Below are 15,412 nucleotides of genomic sequence, written 5' to 3'. Positions count from 1 at the left end.
TTTATCGTACCCAATGTGTCATTACCATGGTGGGACAGCTCCTACGCAGACAAAGGCGTGTCTATTGGTGACGGCCGAGTGATGAACATGATAAACGTGATTGTACATTAAACGATGCATTCCCGTCACATACGATATATAAGCCGTCTAGTCTTTTCACTCTATGACGAGAGCCACTTGTCTTTAGATGCATGTTCGTATCATTTTTCCTTCCTTTTGAATGTGCATGCGTTGGGGTCCTGTCCAGCGAAGGCGATGCTCCCTTGGACAAACATGGGGGTATGCTTAGAAGGCAAAGATCTGGTCCTCAAGCTTGCTGACGGGGCGGGCCTTCTTGAAGCCAAGGCTCTCGGCGGACTTCTTCAGGCCACTAACCATCGGAGGAGGACCGCAGAGCAGGATCTTGACGTCGTCCGCAGGTGCCGGCAACCATTTCTACAAGAGGTTAGTTCGTTGACTCGCACATGCCAAGCGCCGGGACGGAGACTTACTGTAATCATGTCGGCCGTAACATATCCGACACCACCAGTCCAGCCCTCCGGGGGCTTGTCGAGGACGTAGTGGATACGGATGCCAGCGTCCTTGGCGGCAAGGGCATCGAGGTCCTCCTTGAGGAGAATGTCTTGAGGAGTGACATTGGCAAAGATCAGATCAACCTCGGTCTTATCCCCGGCGGCCCGGCCACGGACAATGGCCCGCATGACCTGCAGCATCGGGGTGATTCCGGTACCACCGGCGATCATTCCGAAGTGCCGAACCATGTTGGGAGTGTAAGTGAAAGCACCCTTGGGGCCGCGGACACGGATAGTCTTGCCCACAACGAGAGAAGCCATGTGCTTAGAGATGTTGCCCTGGGGGTAGGACTTGATGAGGACGTCAAAGTGGCCAGGCTGGTGGTCGCCAGACACAGGAGTGTAAGAGCGGACAATTTCCTTGGTGGTGCCATCAGGCTGGGGAAGCTTAGCACCGATGGAGATGTGCTGGCCGATGGGGAGACCGAGGATGGAAGAGGGGTTATCGAGCTTGAAGCGGTAGCTGGTTACAAGGCAGACGAGTTAGAATCAAATATCGCTGTTGCTGAGGGAATTGGCAGGGGAATAGCCAAGCTGGAGACTTACATGGCAACGTTGTGGGAGATGACAGTCTTCTCCTCGAGCTCAAACTCCTGGAAGACGTCGGGCTTCAGGACCTTCTTGACCTCTGCGATTCCGAGTGTCAGTTTGCATTCCCCCTCAAAGACCCGAAGAGACAGCGGGGAAGGAAGTTACTTACTCAGGGCATTGAAGTTGTAGATGCCAAAGGCAAGGGCCAAGAGCGCAGAGTAGGGCACCCAATCGCGCTTGACAATGAGGGTGCCAAAGATGAGCAGCGCAGCGGGGACATAGACGTAGTCAATGTACTTGCGCTGGAACAGCGAAGCGTCGTCGGAGGCCATGGTTTGTGCGAGAGTGGAAGTTCCCCACCAAGACCAATATGGAGGGCTTTTTCGAAGCAAGATCTCTGGGCGCCCGGCAAGCGATTGCAGGGAGCTCAAGCGGGGGCAATGACAGCACGGTCAAGGCCAGAAGTAGTCTCACGCTCAAGACGCGAGAGCAAGGGCTGGAAGTCGGCTTGCTGCACGACTTGAGGGGGGGGTTTGGATGGCGATATAAAAAGTGTGGTGGTGGTGAGGAGAAAGCCGAAGACCGGTGGCCGAAGGACACCGAATCCCAATGTTGGACCGTTCCGTTGAGTTCTGCCACCGCCAGTGTTTTCCATTTCGGGTTAAGGCCGAAATATTCCGAAGGCGGTGACAGGAGTGGTTTCCCCCACTGGCAAAACCGGAGCAATGGAAAGAGTGGGGGAGAGATAGGATTATTAATGATCCGATGAGCCACATTCCGGGGAAACCCGCCACACCTATTAGCCACATATATCAGCCACAACGTAACAGCCACATAACCAAGCCACAGGAGACAAAAGCCACCCAATACCGCCACAGGCTCGTCTAGCCTCAACCCGGCTTGGAAGCACGTCATATGTGGGGACTTGAGCAGAAATAGGAAAGGGGCGGACATTCTCCACCTTTACTTGCCGAGGGGCTGGGACCGGCCGGGTCAGATGCAGAGTACTGCGGCGTTCCAGTCGCTCACTGGCTGTTCGTGTTCGTTCCCTTGTTCCGCCCACCAGGATCATCAAATGTGTACATTTGTGACATCGCTTCAGTACAAACGAGAGTGAGATGCCTTCAGGCTCTTAGCGAAATATGAAAGCGAACGAGTACCGATAACCCCCAATATCTAATATAGCAGGCTATTATGGTCTCAGTATTTTAGACACCTTGTGCGTTGTGCTGAAAGCTTGAAGAGGAAATGTTAGTGGCACAGGTTACCGCCAAGAAGCACACATTTTATTTAATCCCTGTATGCTATCGAGCATCACCTCCATTACCAACCCCACAGGGGCCATCCATGGCTGGAGAGGGCGAGCTGCAGAATACGATGATGACCCTGCCGCCACGGACTCGCCGGAGCTGGCCTGCTGGACAAGAGCCGCTGGCGGGTTTCACCACTTGCGCACCCAATCCTGCGCTGTCATAGCGGCGTCGGGCGCTACCGTGGTGACGGTCTGGCAGCTAGGAAGCACCACAAGAATTGCCCGAATGGTTCCAGCTCGCGATGGATCAATGAGCCGGTCTCGATTCAAGGCGGGTCGAGGAGCGTTGGCGTTGAAAACAACGGCGATGAGTGTCTCAAAGGGCTGCGCTACGGGGATCCAATAATTAGTAGTGGGAAGGCTTGGTTCATTGGTCTGGCCTCATCAAGACTCGTTCCTCGTAACCGACTCAACGCGACCAGGACCGTATGTCATCGAGTCACAAGGACTCGGGAGATATACGTCGGAGGCGGCTACACCCAAGGGACCAGAAGCCGAATCCACTAGGGAGCGGGTACGGTAAATAGATGGCTCGTGGCTTACGAGGGCTTGTTGAATCTGACAATAGAACGGAAAACACGACATGGGCAAGCCACGCCAAAACACGAGATGTCGATACGACACCGTCAGGATGCAGCCAGGGCCGCCAACGACGAAAATGGACGCCATGTGTGCCGTTGCGGGTTCGGGTGCAGGTTTCCCACCGACACCGCCGATGGCCCACTTGCGGACGCGCACGCACGCATGCACATGGACTGAGTTATGGATGCATGCGAGACAGTCGACATCTTGGAACCGTGGAGCAGCAGCGGTTTCTTGGCTTGGAGCGGCGGGTTGGCGAGTTGGCGGCGGGTTGGCGGGTTGGCGGGTCGGCGTTGGGTGGAGAGGGGTCGTCTTCTTCAGCTGTCCTTGATTCTGACAATGGGACCTGTCGACCGAGCTAAGGTGCGAAGACGGCGAACGGCAGCCATCATTGGCGGGCCGCCCTTCATCATGGGGGCATCATGGGGGCATCATGGCACTCTGTCGGTCTGTCCCTGGTTTTTGGGGTTTGCCTAAGCCCAAGTCAGCCAGGCCCAGAGACGACGCCCAACCGCCGCAACAGACAGCACCTTGGAACCTTGAACCACGCCATTTGGATTCTTGGTAATCGGGCCCTTTGGCCCTTTGGCCCTTGTTCTTGCTGATTCCTCCCGGTATTACGGGGGTGGCCTTGCTCAATATCGGTGACGTCCTGCAATCTCTGGGTTGGTTTATTCAATTCGCTGCAGCGCTCCATGCCACTGATCGAGATCTCGTTAGGGGACGTTAGTTCTGGCTTGGCGCCCCCAGTTCGGTACCCTACCGGGCTGGGGCTCCGGTTTCTAGGCGTGAGCGGGCGGCTTATCTGCCAGTGCACAGTGGAGTGCACACCACTGCACCACCAATGCACACCACTACGCTCTGTTAATCGTGGCCCGCCCGCCCAGTGGCTTCAGCGCGTCCAGCGCGGCCGGGGCCTCCCTTACTGGTGGGGGTTGTAGGGGTCGCCTCCGCCGCTACCACCCCGGCGCAGCACAATGACGACGCTTGGTGCGAGATGCTAGTGCTGGGGCTCTCTCGAATAACGAGACAGCGACCACACCATTCAACTTCTTCTTCTCCCTCCGCTGCGTTGTTGTTCTCTAACTCTACTTCTCCAAAGTCCCTTTTCCACAAGGCTGTAATCCGCCACTGGCCTTTTCTTTTTGTTTGCTTGGTTTGCCTCCTCTTTCTCTGTTCTTTTGTTCGTTCTTGAGCCAACTCATTGCCGGCGGTGGTCTGCCTAATTCGTCTCTCCAGCCCAACCACATCTTCCTCCCGCATTGTCGCCGGGCTAGGCTACGCTTCCTCTCGTGAAGTCCTCACCTCTCCTTCACACCTCTCTGGCAAATCTGTGCTTGCCTTGCCCCTCGCTCCGCCCCCGTCTTCGTCTCCCGTGCCTGGCAACCTCCAGCATGCCTGCGACGTGACCCAGACCTGACATGTTCTCGGGCCACCCTTGGCCTCGCCTCGACGTCATCCGCAACGCCAGAGCTCGTCACAGCTCCCCCGTTGTCTGGCGGCAATTCCCTCCCTCCCATCGATCCCACAACCCAACCAGCCCTCTTCCGTGATTCCCCAATCCTCCTTTACGCCCACATCGAGTGTAGCGCTGTAGCGCCTCTTTCTGGGCTTCATACCTACGTGACCGCCGCGCCTCGGCCGAGAGCTCGGGACATATCAGATTCCTCAGCTCGTCACGGTTCCAACTACCAAACCCAAATCGCTAGACCACGGACCTGGCGGCAAACCCTCCCACCACCGACGCATGCGGGAGGTCTTGGATTGATTTTGCCAAATTCCAAGACAAGTAGCCGAGTCCTGAGACAAATTGACGTCGAACCGAACCTCGATCTATCCTCCCCGATTGCCCGTTCACCTGGCTTCGCCCTGGCTCGTTGTCGCCCTGCGAGACGCCCCCTCGTACCCAACCCCGGTTGCCTAGTCCTTAAGCATCGGTCTTGTATTCGGCGACATGCTGGACGGTCCTTGAACCTCTTGCCGGATTCTCCATTCATATTCTCCCTAAGACACAATCACGACAACCGCTGGGTCCGGATCCGAAACGTCGATTATCATCCCATTTTTTAAAATGCACGCCGACAAGTGGAGGAGGAAGACCCTTCCTAGCCTCCGAGCATCTTCTCCTCTTCCAATACCGCGTGATTCCACCGAAGAAACAGACACGATGGAATCCAAGAAGCCCCGTGCCTTCTCCAAGGCTATCCGGTCCCTCAGTAATTCATCGATGGAGTCCTTGTCACATAGCCCTTCCAGAGGATCCACGAATGCACGACGACTCCAAAAGACCCATTCCGGTTCGGGTTCCATGATCGATAGGATTCACCGACGAGTCTCGAGCCACTCGCCAGTGAGCGCCTCTCCGCCAGAACTGTCCGCCACTCCTTTGGAACTACCATATACATCGATGGAGATTCTCCAACATGGCCCCCTTAAGGCGGATATCTCGATCCTCAAGGCCCGCTCTGAATATCTGGTGCTGACGGATCACTGCTTGATCAAATTTGGCAACTTGGAAGCCGCGAAAGGCGTCTTCCCGCAACTGGGTCAGCCGGTCGGAAAGAGAGGCAGCATCATATATCACACGAATAAGCCAACTGCGTCAGAACTCCGTCTTGAAATTCCCCTCCGCTCCATCGTTGCCGCATTCAACGAAGAAGGCTCGAGTCCTCGATTCGGAATCGAAGTGTGGTGGGCTTCTCAGTGGCCTAAGTTGTCATACGGCAAGATGCAACTTTTCTTCTCGCTCCCAAAGGACCGAGACGAGTGGTTAGCCGAAATTCAACGAACTTGCAAAATGAGCCTACGGCGATCTCCTGGTCACTCTCTCGTCCCCGATAACCTCAAAGCCCGCATCAACCACATCGTCGAAACCTACGAACCAACCGCACCCGACGGAAGTACCAAGATCCTGACGTTCCCTGTTGCAAAACGTATCATTGGGCTACCGCAGAAATCATCCTCTACTGAGGAGGCTCAGCACCTTGTCGACGGCTCGTCGTTTTATGTCGTTCTTGGCCCTTGCATGTGCTATTTCCTTGAAGTTCTAAAGGCAGATTGTACAACAACCGCCGGCGATCTACGGGTAAAGGTGCAGTCTTTTGGCACTGTAACAATTACCCGCTTCAAGGCGTCTGTGGCCTCGCAGGAGCAGAGATTTGTTATGTGTTTTCGGTGAGTCAAGGACAAAACAACTCCAGTTGCAACAACAATGGCTCCAGTGCTAACTAGTTTAAGTCTTCCCTTCGGGCGTGAATCCCGGTTAGAGCTTGCCAGCATCCACTATCGGCGAATCATCGAGACCATGACCAAACTCGATCGAGAACTGAAACCTATGTGGCCACAACACTTGCAACAAGCCATCTTCGATGTCAAAGGCTTGCCCCCGCCGCTCCAATTGACCTCTGGAAATGACTTGGGAGGCTTGCAGAGAAGCCTGAACGCTTACTGTGCCGCATTTCATACCCAGGTTCCCCGATGGACTATCGAATGGGATGCTCAGGCCCAGGCAGCCTTTCGTCTTCTCCCTTCTGGTGGCTCGGCATATTCCCCACTACAGCTTCTTGCCGTGTTTCGGGCATTAAGGTACAACAGTTACTTCAAAGCGCTGTCCTTTCGCAACGTCGATTTGTCGTCTCTTATTGGAAAGCACGATTACTCCCAATATGGCGATTCGGTAGTGTATAACTCTTTGAATGGTACAATCCCTGGCCCCAATATCTCTCATCAAACCACTGACGGTTCATAAAGGACGACGCATTTCTGAAGAGCATTACGATCTCCTGATGCAGGCGCCAATTCTTGTTTTGGAGATTCACGCATTAGTCTTTTCCTCCGAGTCCATCCGAAGCATCGACCTGAGAAACGTTCTGGGATCCCGAAGTACAACAAGTCAGCCAGGTCGACCTAAAGTTGACCTCGACTACGCGCGGAAGTTAACGTCAGAAGTATTTCGACCAATCCTATGGTTATTGAGGTATGGGGCGTGTCGTTGCCATAGCATCGCTATGTCCGGTAACCTCCTATCTCCAAGTGATGTTGAAGATCTAGCAAATCTTCTTGTTCTCGATCACACGTACTTGAGAAAGCTGGAGATTGCAAGCTGCGGCCTTGGAGATGCCGGACTGTCAAAAGTATGGACTGGAATTTCCGCACAGGCCGCTAGCCTCGAAGTCTTAGACACATCCGATAACCAGGGAACTGTCAAATTCGATGTTATCCAACATTCTCTCAGCGAACTTCGGGCTATCAAAAAGTTGAAAATTGCCGGAAATACCCGTCTTCATCCCGAAATTCCTTTGTTTGATGAAGCAGCACTTAACTTCTGGACCCTAGAGGAACTGGACTTGTCTGGCATTGCTGTAAGAAGGCCGCCTCTATTTAGCATTTCCCATAGCTGACATGTGATTACTAGCTTAACGAGTCAACGGTCGACTTATTGGCCAAGTATTTGAGGCAGCCAAGTTCGCTGGATCTCCGGGTCCTTCGCCTCAACAACTGTGGCCTAACCGGACAACAAGTCGCTCAGCTATTCTGGGAGATGGGCCAGGCAAGGAAGATGACGGTTTACATCAACGCCAATTACCTAGACGAAGGAATTGACAATTTGTGTGAGGCCATCTCCTGTGGCTTTGGGCCTTGGAGCTTGTTCGTGGAAATGGTCGAGTTCTCTTCGGAGATGAGCTACATCAAACTTATGCGGGCATTGACAGTCAACAAGACGATCGAGTGTCTCAGCCTAGCAGGAACGGCCACCATTGAGTCGGCCAGCGAAGAGACCTGCGAGGCCATATCAGACTTCTTTTCTGACAACGACACGGTGAGATTTCTTGACCTCTCCGGGTTTGAATCCAAACTGGATGAAGGACATCTCGGTCAAGATTTCTCAAGGGCCTTGAGCGGCCTCCGCTCAAATACACGAATCGAGCACCTTCGCGTGCGAAGCCAAATGTTGAACGTCAATATCGGGGATCTTGCAGAGGCCATTTCAGCCAATAAGACCCTGCACAGCCTGGACTGCGAGGGCAATGGCTTCAACCTTTCCAACTTCCGACATCTTGTCAGGCATATGGCTGATAACGCGACAATTCGATACTTTTCTGCCTTTGAAGATCGGGATCTTTTACAGACAATTCAGAAGTCGATTGATAAGGCAGTTCAACAAGCTGCTACATCTACACGACGACAGTCTATGATTTCCATATTTCGGGCTGACAAGGTCCCTCAGAACGTCAGTCAGCCACTGACACAACAACTGAGAGAGGGATGGGAAGATGCCGCGCAGACACTACAGCAGATCTTGACAAGAAATAGGCTTCTATTTCAGGAGGGTCAGGACGGTCGCCACGAATTAGGGGAACATGTGTCCCTCCAAGATGTGGTTGGCGATGCTGTCTTCTCCAAGGACTTTGGTGGACTTGCCCGCCGAGCGACTGAGTCTCCCCGAGTTACAGGTCGGTACGGCTCCGGCAACTTGCAAAAGAGGGCAAGCACCATCTCCTTGGCGACAAGCATGACTCGACTATTACCCGATTCAACTACCCATGGAGTGAGATCATACTCCTTTGTCTCGGGCGATGACGCCGGAAGTCCGGCGGTGGACAGCCAGAGCACGGGTTCGGCGATCCCCACGCCTCCCGAGCTCGAAAGTCCAGTGGATAGAGAATACAGTCTGGGCAACCAGCAAGATCAGGGGATTGGCGGCGAAGAGTCCCCTGATTATGATTACAGTTTTACGGATGCTCAAGATGCCGATTTTGGCCTTGAAATCACAGCGCATCGGCGGTTCTGGAGTGACGAAGCTGGGTGCATTGAAGAGGAGGATAATGGTATTCCGGTTAATGAACGGCGTGTATGAGAATGAGTAAATGGCTATGGGCGGATGGATATTCATCGTTTGGCATTTTCGGTTCGGTTTGTTGGAGTGCATTGGGAGAATAATCCGGATAATATGGCGTTCTAGCGATGTGGATGGACATCGGCTGTTTCTTGTTTTAAGGCGCATACGTGTGCTGCGAGTTCTTTGATACCCTTCTCCAGGTTAGAAAATAACAATGATTGCGTGGTCTTTGGGGGAATACTGTGTCAACCTAAGTTGGAAAGGATGCAATTTTGGCTGCGGTGACCTTGTTAGCTGCCTATGGTGACCTTGTTAGCTGTGGTGATGCCTTGTAAGTGCCAGAAACCGGCACTACCTATCGTGAGATGTATGCAAGTACACGCCATAGTAAGCTAAACGAAACGCAATTGCTGTTAGCACTCAGCAGGATGTTCCAATGCTAAAGAGAATCATCAATAGAGCACCCAATTCGGTACTATAATAATGATATTTAGTAAGATCCGTTGGTGGTATTTATCGCTCGTAATGAATAATTTTGTTTATTTTATTTTAGTAATTGAGTAACGAATGTAAACCCTTTGCCTAAGCGTGTAATGACGACTGCTCGCGGGGGACCAGGCACATGGATTAAGCTGGGGCTTGGGTGAAAAGATACCTACCTACCTATGTATTTGTACCCATTTGTGAATGTAGTTATATGCATATGAGCGAATAGTGCATATAGGCGAATAGTAATATCTACTGCTACCATTCAAACGAACTGCATTCGCCTCAGCCACGAGCTACCTGCCCAAAGTGGAACCCTACTGACCCCTGCCCGAGCCAAGCTGCTCATTTTCATAGGGGGGAGAAGAGGCATTACTCGGCGGTTGCCCAGCCCCATTCTTCTGCAGAAAGGTGGCTGCTGGCGGCGAGACGAGACGCTCCAGTCGTCATCAGCGTCGTCCACTTCATCCTCCACCATCACATACATCCGTGGATACCTGCCTCCTTATCCATCCGCCATCCGCATCCGCACCCGCGCCCGCCATCTGTTGGCTGCGACCTCTTTTGTTTCTAATTCCTTTTATTCTGATTCGTGTTCTTACTTCGCCTCATTCTCGTTACTGCGGAGCTTCCGCGCTCCTCCTGCGACCTCATTTCCTCCTCGACGACTCCCCTCGATCCCGCGAGCTTCACACGTGGTCTTGTCTTGAGGAGACGCTCGCACCGCCATGTATTCCAACTCCAACGCCTTTTTAGGCGGCAACAGCCAGCGTCCTGGCGCGCCACAGCAATATGGCGGAGGGTCGTTCAACAACTTGGCTCCTGGCCAGCAGCAGCAGCAGCCCGGCCAGCAACCAGGCCCCTTTGCGCCCCAGCCTACGGGCTTCGGCCAGGCTCCGCTACAGCAGCAGTTCACCGGGTTTCCGGCGCAAGGCCAGGGATTGCAGCCTCAACAACCGCTCCAGCAGCAGTTCACGGGCTTCCCGGGACAGGCGCAGCCCCAGCAGAGCTTCCAGACTGGCGCCCCTCCCATGCCCTCGATGCCACCGCAGTTCCAGCAGCAGTTCCAACAGCAGCAGCAGCAGCCGCAACAGCAGCAACAACCTCAACCTGGCTTCCAGATTTCCCAACCCACCGGTTTCTCTGCCTCGCCGCAGCCCGCTGCCATGCCCTCCAACCCACCGGTTCCGATGAAGCCTCAGCCGACCGGCTTCACCGAGATGGCCGCATCATTCCACACCGGCGGCACGGCGAAGCCAAGAGGCCGCAGGGCTGAGAAGGCCACGCCAAACAAGATCCCCAACATCAGGTTGTCCTTTATCACTGCCCAGGACCAGGCCAAGTTTGAGACATTGTTCAAGTCGGCCGTTGGAGATGGTTCAATGACCATGTCAGGAGAAAAGGCTCGCGATCTGCTTATGCGATCAAGGCTTGACGGTGATTCTCTATCGCTCATCTGGTAAGGCAAAGATGCAGTCCTCGCTCGAGAGGTCTCTTGATCTTACTGGGAATGAGTACTAACATTTTACACCAGGACTTTGGCTGATACCACCCGCGCCGGTCAACTGTACTTCCCTGAATTTGCGCTTGCCATGTACCTCTGCAACATTAGACTCACTGGCAAGCAGCTGCCTCCGAACCTGCCCGATACTATCAAGAATGAGGTCTCCAGCATGGTGGATATCATCAACTTCAGTGTTGCGGATGAGAGTGGCCAGGCTACCAGCAGTACCCCTGATATCAGAACCAACACCGCGACTCCGCCCACCATTCACCAACCCCAACCCCAGGCGTCGAATTCGCAGCTACTTCAGGCTCAGATGACGGGTTTCCCTGGCCAGCAGGCAGGATTTGGACAGCCCCAAGGTTTGCAGGCTCAGCAGACTGGCTTCCCGGGCATGCAGAACCCCCAGGCTGTTGGATACACCGGCCCACGCCCCCCGATGCCACCGATGCCCACAGGCTACGGTCAGTCTCTGTCGCCAAACGCCGGTGCTCCCGGTATGGCTGCTCCCCTCAATGCCCAGCCCACGGGGCGGCCTGGTCAGTGGGGTCTAGTGAATGCCCCGTCCACTGGCCTGCCCAACATCGATGCTCTGCAGGCCCGCATGATGCCCCAGCAAGGCCGTGAGGCTGGGACATACACTACCCAGGGTCTCCAAGGCAATGCTGATATTCCTTGGTCAATCACCAAGGAGGAGAAGACTCGTTACGACGCGCTCTTCAAGGCTTGGGACGGACTCGGCAAGGGCTTTATTGGTGGCGAGCAGGCTATTGAGATCTTCGGCCAGAGTGGTCTCGAGAAGCCTGATCTGGAGAGGGTCTGGACTCTGGCTGACAACGGCAATAAGGGTCGTCTTGATCTGGATGAGTTCGCCGTCGCTATGCATTTGATCTACAGGAAGCTGAACGGCTACCCCCTCCCCAACAACCTTCCTCCTGAGCTCGTCCCCCCCTCTACTCGCAACTTCAGCCAGTCCATTGGCACTCTGAAGTCGATGCTTCATGAGGAGTCAGACCATCGCAAGAACTCCGGGGCTGCTCTGCTGCCCCAGAAAACTGGTGTCAGTTATATGAAGAATCGATCATTCAGAGGAGGCGCTGGCGGTAATGCTGCCGGTCGCAAAGATGCCACTGTCTTTAAAAACGAGGACGAGCAGTTTGGATATCGGTCAAGCGCTCGTCGCAGGGTTGGGAACAACTCTCCCCGACCCGATTCCCCGTCATCTGTGGCCTCAAATGATGACTTGACCCTGGACCAGCTGAGGAAGAAGATTAAGGAGAAGGAGATCTTGTTGGATGCCATGGATTTTACCGATGAAAAGAACCATGAGGAAGACGATATTCTGGACAGGCGGGACAGACGTGAAGCTGAAGAGCTCTACCGCCGTATCCGCCGTACTCAAGAGGACATCGATGCCCATCCCGATGCGGCCTTGATCACTGGCGACTCCGATGCTGAGAGAAGGACTCTCAAACGCCAGCTTCAGAAGCTCACGGATAAGATCCCCGAGCTCGCCTCCCAAGTGCGAAAGACGGAGAGGGCCATCATGGAGGCTAGACTCGAACTATTCCGCCTCAGGGACGCCAAAGCTCACCCTAGCAGCGGCACCCCCATCATCGGAACTGGGCCTGGTGGAGCTGTTACCGAGTCGGATCGCCTTAAGGCCCGAGCAAAGGCCATGATGCAGCAGCGAACCGCCGCTCTGACTGGAAAGAAGATTGACATCGGCACTGAAGACGTCGATGCACCTAAGCGACTAGAGGAGGAGAGTATCAAGGTCAGGAACGAGAAGGAGGGTAACGAGCGCATGGTCCAGGACGTGGAAGAGAGTGTCCGAGACTTCTCCCGAGGCATTGAGGACAGCCTTAAGGAGGGTAGCAAAGATAACACCAGCGAGCACGAGAAGCGTCGTTGGGAAGATGGACTGGGTGTTGAGGACGAGGTACGAGACTTCATCTTTGATCTTCAGCGCGAAAGCCGATCCACTCGAGTCCGCGCTCAAGACAAGCGATCCGCGCGACCTTCAGTCGCTGCAGAGGAAACTCGATCGGAACGGATTGCTAGTCCTCGAGTTGAGAGCCCTGTGTCGACTTCTCGAACCGCTACGCCACCCGCAGCCGGGGGCTCTTATGCCTCATACAAGACTCCCGAGGAGCGCGCTGCTTTTATCAAGCAACAGGCCGAGCAGCGCATGGCCGAGCGGCTTGCCGCTCTGGGAATCAAGGCTCCCTCAAAGCCTGGCGAGACTGCTGCTCAGCGTATAGAGCGCGAACGAGGCGAAAGGGCCGCCAAGTTGCGTCAGGCCGAAGCAGACGATGCTCGCAGGGAAACTGAGCGCCAGGCTCGCCTTGCAGAGGAACAGGGTGTTCCTCCGCCTGCGCCTGCACCTGAGCCGTCCAAGACGGAGGCCAAGAAACCCCCACCTCCGCCCACCAGACATCGGGGCAAGAATGACGCCGCCGATGCTGCGAGGAAGGCCGAGGAGGACCAGGCTGCCAAGCAAGCCGAGGAAGAGCGACTGTCTCGTGAGCGTGAACAACAGCAGCGAGAGTCCCAGCAGATGGAGTGAGTGCCAATGCCAGTCGCGTAACATGCAATAACTAACTGATCTACGTAGGGAGCCTGCAAGAGACCCGGAAGATGACTTTGCCAAGGAACGTGAGGCGGCCGACGCTCGTCTCAAGGCTCTGGAAGAGCAAATGAAGCAAAGAAAGCTTCAAAAGGAAGAGGATAAGAAGCGCAAGAAGGCAGCCTTGGCCGAGGCAAAGGAAAAGGAATCCAAGCTAGCTGCACGACGAGCCGAGATTGAGGCTGCACGTCAGCGCGAGCTTGAGCTTCAACGCCAACTCGAGGCCATGGACGACGACGATAGCTCTTCGTCGGATGATGATGAGGGCCCTCAGCAGATCACTCCCCAGGCGTCGACAGTCGGCAGCCAGGAGCTCGAGAAGAAGGCAACACCACCTCCAGTAATCCCCTCGGTCATCACCTCGCCGCCTGCTGAAACAGAGAGCAAGAACCCCTTCTTCCGAATGATGTCCCAGTCATCTGAGAGCCCATCTGCCACTCCTGCCGCAGCTCCCCCGGCTCCTCCGGCTCCTCCGGCTCCTCCTGCCCCTCCGGCTGCGGCTGCTCAGTCGGATGCGTCTACGAACCCTTTCCACCGCATGACTCAGGAGAGCAAGGCTCCGCCAGCACCTGCGGCCCCGATTGCTCCGGTCTCTCGCCGGCGTGCTGATTCGGATGACTGGGGCTCTGACAAGGATTCTGAGGATGAGGAGTCCGACGATGACCGGCCAGGCGGTGGCAATGCTGCTCAGCTGGCGTCTATCCTGTTCGGCACCATGGCACCTCCTCGGCCGCTATCTGCTGCCGACAGGGAGTCGACTCCAGCTAGCCCGGTGCCGCTAAACACTGATTCCCCTATCGCTTCTCCTCCTCCTCCTCCGCCAATGCCCGGCACTGCTGCCCCGGGAGCGCCGCCGCCTCCTCCTCCCCCTATGCCGGGTTCCGGAGCGCCAGCGGCTCCTCCGCCACCCCCTCCGATGCCGTCAGGCGGAGTCCCTCCCCCGCCCCCTCCTCCTCCTCCTCCCGGCGGTGCTCCAGCAGCCCCGGGAGGTGGTGGACGTCCCGCGGGTTTCTTGAGCGAGATTCAGTTAGGTCGATCGCTCAAGAAGACGGCTACCAAGGATTCTAGCGGTGCAGCCGTGACCGGACGCGTTTTGGATTAATAGTATTTGCTTGCATGGGCTACGCCGACTAGGTTATCACTATAGCGTCACTAGAACGGAGGTTGGCCGGGGATGCAAGGTTGAGGAAAGAGAGAGAGTCGGTGTGTAGACTTTAGTGTTGAGGCTGGAACGCGGCTAATGGCGTTGCCAGCAGTTTGATATGTAATTGTGACCATTTATCCCCTGTATAATTGTCCGAAACCCCAGTGGTTCCTCGACTCTCGGTTCATGTCTCTCTCCGTGTGTCTCTGCGTCGCTCTGTGTCGCTCTGTGTCGCTCTATGTCTCTCCGTCTCCTGAATAAAGCCGGTTCCTGCATTGAACAAGATGGCTTGGATCTCGCGTGTCACATGAGGAGTCGAGGTTTCAGCCAGGTTCCAGTCACCCTTTGGGACCCTTTGGGGCGGTCTCAGTCACATTGGGCAGGGCGAGTGTCTTGCCTTGGAGTGGCTGACTGGTCTCAACCTTCAAGGGCATACCGAACAATCGGCAGGTTGGGCACACGGTTATTCCAGCAACGTAGTTTTTTACGGTAGCTTGCAGTAGTACGTAACAGTACCTGGTACGCACCCGCCCATAGAGTAGTGTGGGCGCACAATTTGGATGAAACAATAGTCGGCAGATTTGTACATGATGGCTGAGGCACGGATCGCGACGTCCCTGGCACGGATGTTACCCACACCTGGCCGCCGACGCCGGGGCCATGCCAATGGAACGAAACGGAGAGATAATAGAAAGACTCACGCCCCGAGAAGCCGAGAGCTAGATGGGGCATGTGGGTGAGTTGAGAGGTTTACGTATTTAGTGGTCAGACGAGAGGAGGAGCTTAGACGTGGACTCTCAGCTGGGGCATTGC

At 55.1% G+C, this 15,412-nt stretch overlaps 2 protein-coding genes across 2 annotated transcripts; one reads left to right on the top strand and one right to left on the bottom strand.

Annotated features, from left to right (window-relative positions):
• Positions 1-285: 285 nt before the first annotated feature.
• Positions 286-1,435, bottom strand: BGZ61DRAFT_471139 (uncharacterized protein; the record flags this gene model as incomplete). The annotated part of the gene is made up of 4 exons (XM_046248175.1): positions 286-435; positions 492-1,035; positions 1,119-1,200; positions 1,273-1,435. 4 exons carry the CDS (start codon positions 1,433-1,435, stop codon positions 286-288), a joined length of 939 nt encoding a protein of 312 aa, XP_046112519.1.
• Positions 1,436-5,068: 3,633 nt separating this feature from the next.
• BGZ61DRAFT_338078 (uncharacterized protein) lies at positions 5,069-14,557 on the top strand (the record flags this gene model as incomplete). Its single annotated transcript, XM_046239092.1, has 8 exons — positions 5,069-6,171; positions 6,235-6,695; positions 6,748-7,358; positions 7,412-8,846; positions 9,714-9,914; positions 10,037-10,781; positions 10,857-13,391; positions 13,444-14,557. The coding sequence occupies 8 exons, from the start codon at positions 5,069-5,071 to the stop codon at positions 14,555-14,557; spliced, it is 8,205 nt and encodes a 2,734-aa protein (XP_046112518.1).
• Between the last annotated feature and the right edge of the window lie 855 nt (positions 14,558-15,412).

This window comes from Ilyonectria robusta (assembly GCF_021365365.1).
Source record: "Ilyonectria robusta strain PMI_751 chromosome Unknown BGZ61scaffold_1, whole genome shotgun sequence".
In the NCBI taxonomy this organism is placed as follows: Eukaryota; Fungi; Ascomycota; class Sordariomycetes; order Hypocreales; family Nectriaceae; genus Ilyonectria; species Ilyonectria robusta.
The sequence above is the reverse complement of the archived record's forward strand: the minus strand, read 5'-3'. Positions and strand labels throughout refer to the sequence as shown.